The sequence below is a fragment of the Lactuca virosa genome, chromosome 9 (genome assembly GCF_052849685.1).
Source record: "Lactuca virosa cultivar CGN04683 chromosome 9, Lactuca_virosa_CGN04683_v6, whole genome shotgun sequence".
NCBI lineage: Eukaryota > Viridiplantae > Streptophyta > Magnoliopsida > Asterales > Asteraceae > Lactuca > Lactuca virosa.
In genome coordinates, this window is record NC_136434.1 from 151,859,684 (window position 1) to 151,866,798 (window position 7,115).

A 7,115-nucleotide genomic window follows, 5' to 3' on the forward strand; every position below is an offset into this window, starting at 1 on the left:
GACAAAATAATAACAAGTATATTTCCACCCCAAGTCCATTTTACTATTAACAATGTTACTATAAAATTTTCGGCTTACCAAAAACTTTTTGAAGAAAAGACTCTTACAATAGATATCAATCATATTAATAGTATGATTCAACAATTAAATTTCCATAATTTATATTCCATAATATTAGGAGAACAGTCAATGGACTTACATAAAAAATTAGAAAATATAAATTCACCCATTAACAATAAAGATATAATAATACAGAAAAAAGATAAAAAACAACAAATAAATGCTACCATTCAACCCCCACCAAATATTACTGGTTATAAACTTAAAAATTATGATTTGCTAGATATTCTGCAAGAACAAATGAAAAAATTACAAATTAATACTATAAATAGAGACTGAGATGATGATCCAGATATCGATAATATTCAAATAAACAAAATTAACAATTATGATAGTAAATTTGCTAGAAAACCTGTTCAAAGATTATATTATTATCCAAGACCGAGCCCCCAAGATGTCCTACATGAGGAACAAGAATATGAAATTAATAATAGTTATAATGGTAAAAATTATATATACTCTACACCTCTTAAACTGTATTATATAACAATTTAAATCCTTATTTGACACTTCTGTTAATTCAAATTACAAAAATGACTTAATCATCAAAATATAAATAAATAAATAAATAAATAAAAGAATAAATTGGAATGTACATGGATAGTCGTAAAATCAATACTAGTATACTACGATGTAAAATACCTATTTTTGATTTCTATATTTCCATTACATTTTAAACCCTAAAATTTGATAAGCCCTCTTTCATCGGTCTACTCTTTTCCTCATTCCGCTCACATTTCGATTTGCCACCTGCTGTTCTCTCGCACTAGGTAAATCACTACCGATTTAATTTCCAATTTTCTATATTCTTCAGCTCGATTCGACTTTGCTTCTTTCAGATCCCCGTTAAGGTCAGTCCTCAATTTCCTCTCTATTTTTATTTATGAATCCAATTAATTGAACATTGTTTATGATTTGCTTGCCGATTATGGAGTCTGGAGAATTTAATTGGAACGATGAATTTATTCTAAGTTCAACCACGATTAATTTATTAGTTTAATGCGGTAGTTTAACTTCCACCCAACACCTTTCTCTACGATTTTTTGAAGGGTATCTGGAAATTGAATCTGTGATTTTTAGAATGTAGGTGTAGTCTTATTTGTAGTCGGCCAAGATTGGATTGTGTTATCTGCTATAAGTTTTCTTTGATTTGGCTTTCGAGTTTATAGCAAACAAGAATTGCACTTGATGTTCTCTGAATTATCAGAAAATTTAGAAAGCAACTCTTATGTATGCACAAATCATGATGAATGTGAGATAAAATGGAACATAAATAAAAATCATTTTACCTATAAATAATCCTTCTCCTTCCAATTCAATGTAAAAAAATAGATACTTTTTATGCTTGCTTAAAGGGTATCATGCATTTTCTTCCATGTTCTTTCCTTGCTGCTGTTATTATCTTGTTTCAAGGATGCTGTATACATTTTCTCATTTGCTTGCATTATATAAATAGAAATAATAAGTTCTATTGGGAATGAACCAAAATAATGACAAAATTCCATTTTATTGACACCCAACAGATCTAAATCGGTGATCAATCAATCATGCTTTTTGGGGCAATAAGATCCATAATCCGACCTGTGTCAAGAACCCTAATTTTATCTCGCTCTATCACAACCACTTCATCCCCTTTAACTAAACCATTGTTTTCTGCTGCATACACCAATGAGCTGCACCCCCTTTTTGGGTCAATCCACAGGAGCCACCTGTTTTGGGGGCCCACATCAGTAAGGGCAATCCAGAGTCTAACAGATACCCGTTTCCCAAAAAGAAGGCCTGTTGATAAGCCTCGTAGGAAAAGGGCTAGCTTGAAGCCTAAAGGTATGGTGTAAGTTTAATGACTCTATACATTGTATTTACATATAAAAGTTAAAAAGTTCATTAACTATGATTAGTTTAATGACTCTATACATTGTATTTACATATAAATAAGAAATTGAATTCAAATTGGATTGATTTTATTGATCATTTATGGAAATGTAGGGCCTTATGCTTGGGTTAAACATGTTCCTGGTGAACCAATTCCTGCAAATCAACCAAACGAAGGAAGTTTCAAACGTAGAAACGAAAAAAAACGAATAAAACAACGCCATGCCTTCATATTGGTATCATATATTTTACACATTTATTTATTAATAAAAACCCGTAAGGTTAATAAAAAAGAAGAAGCTAAATTTGGGTTTTTTTTTTTGATGATAAAAAGTCGGAAAAGAAGAAACGAAAGGTGCAAATGCAAGAAGCCAACAGAAAGAAAAAGATTGGGAGGATAGAGAGAAAGATGGCTGCAGTTGCAAGGGACAGGGCATGGGCTGAAAGACTGGCTGAATTGGAACAGATTGAGGAAGACAAGAAAAAGGCGGCTATGACTACGACGGCTTGACGGCTTGATTTGAATGCTTGGAAGTTTCTAGATACTTTGGTGATGAGGTGGACCATTAGGATCTAGAAGTGTAGCCTTTTTTACTTAATTTTCTAAAGATTTTGTTTGGTTCATATCAAATTGTTCATTTCTATCTTCATTTCGGAGAATAAGTTCACCTACTTCCAGGTTTCCGTATTTACTTTTTTTTTTAATAAAAAAACGGCTAACTCATACACCCAATATTCTACTCCTAAATCTATACATTTTGTCCAAAGTCGGACTTGAACACTAAAAAACTTTGGCTGAGGGACATCTTTCTGTCAACTATGTCAAACTATGTCAACTACTGGTGCTTTGGTTCATTATTTACTTTATCTGATCATTTTGCCAACTACGTCCATGGGATATGTGTGTTTGTATCTCCACACACTTAGTGGTGTGCGAATGCTCTTCGTTGGGGGAGATTGTGGTTATGGAGTATGATTCACCATTTGACCATATAGTTGCTAGACAAACCAATGAAGAAAATTTTCATGCTTGTGCATGGCATCCCCTTGAGCCTCAGGCTCATGTGATCCCCTTGTGCACGGTAGTGGTGGAGGTAATGGTGGCAAGGGGGGGGGGGGGGGGGGGGAGTGGTGGTGTAGGCACAGGGGGTGGAGGTGGTTGTGGTGTTGGTGGTGGCATAGAGGTGATGGTGGCTGATGTGTCTAATATGTTGCATGTCTATAAGAAAATTACGATCATCGATAAGCGTCCATGCAAATAGTATGCATATCTACCAGAGACTAAAGCTCACCAACATTAATATACAACATGTGTGACTCATTAATCGGTCTCAATCTTTCACGTGCTAAAGTTTAATCTCTAATTAGTGTCACTCGAAATATAAGATGATGTGTGTCTATCGGATACTGAAATTCAATCCATGAGAAGTGTTGTTCTAAATAGTATCTGGGGCATATTCATCGGTCTTTGATTTATGGTAGCAAGAACTCATTGATAATATTAGATACTATAATTTAGTTATTTACAAGTGTCCTTACAAATCTAAATTGAGGCATGCCGATTGGAGACTGCAATTTAGTCCCTAATAAATATCCCTCTGACTAGTATTCGTGATTAATATATCAATCATCGATGCATGTCAATCATCGATGCATGGTATATTCATGACATGTTAATTAGTGTCGGAGACAAAAAATTTAGTCCATGATAAGTGTCCATTTGAATGTAAAGTAATACATGTTTATTAGAGACTAAAATTTTGTCTCTAATAAGTTTCCCTCAAAAATCGTAATTGGTACAAATCTATTAGAAACTGAAATTCAGCCTCTAATAAGCTTCTTCAAAAATGAAAACCAACACAAGTCTATTAAGGACTGGAATTCAGTCCCTAATAGATTTCCCTCCAATATAAAAATTAAGTATTTATATTCGAGACTAAAATTCAGTCTCCAATAAGTTACCCTCCAATGTAATTTCGCATAAATATAACTGAGACTGAGTTTCAGTCTCCAATAGGTTTGTTCAGTCTCTAATGATTAACACATTGAAATAAGTCCCACATAGTATCGAGGGCTGATTAATCAATCTCTAAATTTTTAGTCACAGATGCCCATTTTTCTTGTAGTGAATGCTATCTTGAACTTTTGCATGATTTTGGTATGCTTTGATGCAAACATGTTAAAACACCTTTAGAAGCTAACATTGTAGTAAAACTAGATGGTTTAGATAAAAGTGATGATTTGCTAGTAAATGTCACCGAGTTTCAGAAACTCATACGAAAACTATAACATCCCAAAATCATGATATTTTTTTTTCATTTTTAATTAAGTAAAATCATTGTTTTCAAACAAAACCCAAGTAAAAAACCAAGTATCAATGTTAGGTGCAATTTGTGCACCTTTTTGCACACTTTTTAGTCCCATTTCATGCATCTATTTAGCATAATTGTTCTTCTTTTTTCTTGCATTTCATCATATTCATGTTAGTCTCTAGAACAACCTTATTTGCACACTTTCGTGTCTTTTTCAGGTAAACCGGAGCTTGGAATGCGCTTTGGGAGGTGCCGGGAAGCATTGGTGAAGATTTCGGGATGATCGGGCGAAGAACGAAAAAGTTGGAAAAATCAAGTTTGGATTCGGAGTCAGAGGGGTACACGGGCCGTGTTGGATTTACACTGCAAAATCAACACGGGCCGTGTTGACCAAAATGGGAGCTGTTGACCATGCTGAACACGTGCCGTGTCAGTTTAGTGCAAATCAACACGGGCCGTGTTGGCTGCTGAACACGGGCCGTGTCAGTTTAGCCTATTTTAACACGCGCCGTGTTCGACCCAAAAACCAACTTTTGGCAGTTTTTCCTATCTTTCATATTACAGGTTGAGGGCCATTTTGAGATACACATAACATATCAGAGCATATTTTGAGAGGGGATTTCGAAGGTTTTTGCAAGGATTTGATCATTTATCATTTGGAAACATTATTTCTCTTATTTGTAAGTTGTAATTGCACATTATTTCCATCTTTTGTTCTTGTTAATTGTTCGTAGCCATGTGTGGCTAAGAAACCCTAGTTTCTAGTTCTTGTTCAAAACATGTTGATTGCTTGACTTGAAGCATATGATTTGATGTTTGATTTGTGATTCTATTCTAATGATTATGTTCTTGTTTAAACTAGAATCCTTAAATTTGATTTGTGCTTAATTGGCCACTTTCATGAATTGAATTTTTGTGTAGTTAATTAACTTTTAGGGCACCTAATCGTTCTATAAAGTTAATGTTTGGTAACAAACAATAGGGTTTCTTATTGTAGAACATTTATCACATGTTGTCACACTTCCGAGCATATGAGAAGAAATGAACATTGTTGGGAAGATTGTACAAAACTTAATGCAGCTTTTCAATGCAATCTAAGAGCGTGTTTAGGTTGATTTAGTAAAGCTAGATCTAGTCAAAGAGCGTGTTTTGGTTAGATAATTTGGCAAGCGAGAGGTATTAGAGCGTGTTAATATCTTTCAGTACCAACTTAGAATAGTAATCACAAATTACATCAAGTCATAATCAGGTTAAATGACAACATTGAGAACTAGAACTGGAAGCACTTTTACAACTTGTTTACAAATCTATTTCATTTTCTGCATGTTTCAAAGTTGATTGTTATTTTCATTATTTGACTTTTGCAAACAAATCCCCCTTTGTGACCAAAGTACCTTGCGCAAAGAGGTATAGACTTTTATCCCGTGTCTCTGTGGTTCGACCCTGCTTGCCTTGTACTACCTTTTTAGTGCAATATAGCAGTGTATTTGGAGTCTGTTGTACCCCTATTATTTGTTGGGTTTGACACGCCTAACAAATTGGCGCCGTTGCCGGGGACACGGTGTTACTAATTGTTTATGCTTAGATTTTTGTGAGCAGGTACATCTCTATAAAAAAATCGAAAAACAAAAAAAAACAAAAAGTGTCGCTCAAAAATGAATACTCCTTAGATTGAAGACCAACTTTCTGAGCTAGCTCGGTTAGTTATGATGATTGGAAATGGCCAAAGTGCGCAACCCACACCTATTCCTTGCGATTTTTGCACTCAAAATGGACATCATACCGATATGTGTCCATATTTACAAGAAGAATGGGAAGAAGTGAAAGAAACGGAAAGCTACGACTGGCCAAACCAATGGAGTTATGATCAACCTCAACATGATCAATGGTGGGACAACAACCAAGTTTGGGGAAACAACCATTACCAAGCTTGGGGATATGACCAATACCAACCAACTCCATAGTTCCAACAACCATATCCTCCACCTCCTCAAGAAACTGAAATGTTGAGCATGTCCTTGGAAGACATTGTGAAAAGCATTGCCACTGCTACCCAAATCTTTCAGGAAACAACCAAAGCTTGCCTCAAAAGCTTAGAGCAACAAATTACACAACTTACTCAATCTGTGAGTATATTGGAAACTCAAGGCAAACAACCATCACAAACTGAAGTGGACCCAAGCCATACCGTATCTACCATCTCCTTGAATGATGGGGAAAACTTTGATGGCCCAAGACTGCAATTAGAAGACGGGGAAGAGGATGAAGAAGTAGAAGTAGAGAAGGTTGTCGTGGAAGAAGTAGAAATTAAGAATGCTGACATGGAAGTTGTAGAGGAGGTGTTGGAGGTTGACAAAAAAGAGGTTGAGCAACCCACTACCAATGAGAAACTCCTTTCACCGGTAGACCAACCACAAGATCCGAAAATGATAAATTTGCTGGACCCTTCAAAGGATATGTACCCCGAGAAGGAAGACACCTAACCGGTCATCAAATCGACCGCCTTATCAAATAAGGAAGATTTGACCATCTTATTGGACAAATACAAGAAACGAGTCAGCTGGATGATTGTTGTCATTAAGGGTCTAAGTCCAACATGGTTCCCACTCAAAAAGAAAGTCAAGTACAAGATAAGTGCTCCATTGAAGGAGGTGGCGAAAAGTTTACTAAGTTGGAGAGCCCCACATACTTAGATCGATGCATACTCAGGGGTCATGTCGAGCCAACAAATTTCAAAAAGGGCGGCTTACCGGGAGGCAACCTGGGGGTATTTTTGTCCTTTTTTTAAACTTTTTAGTCTTTGGTAAATTT

At 35.6% G+C, this 7,115-nt stretch overlaps 1 protein-coding gene across 2 annotated transcripts; it reads left to right on the plus strand.

Annotated features, from left to right (window-relative positions):
• Positions 1-785: 785 nt before the first annotated feature.
• LOC145141450 (protein translocase subunit) lies at positions 786-2,664 on the plus strand. 2 transcript variants are annotated; one of them, XM_079074739.1, is made up of 4 exons: positions 786-890; positions 1,644-1,944; positions 2,107-2,228; positions 2,327-2,664. In XM_079074739.1, exons 2-4 carry the CDS (start codon positions 1,668-1,670, stop codon positions 2,501-2,503), a joined length of 576 nt encoding a protein of 191 aa, XP_078930865.1. In that variant the 5' UTR covers positions 786-890; positions 1,644-1,667; the 3' UTR covers positions 2,504-2,664. The 2 variants fall into 2 exon arrangements, with proteins under 2 accessions (XP_078930865.1, XP_078930864.1); XM_079074738.1 differs by having other exon boundaries at positions 790-971.
• Positions 2,665-7,115: the final 4,451 nt, after the last annotated feature.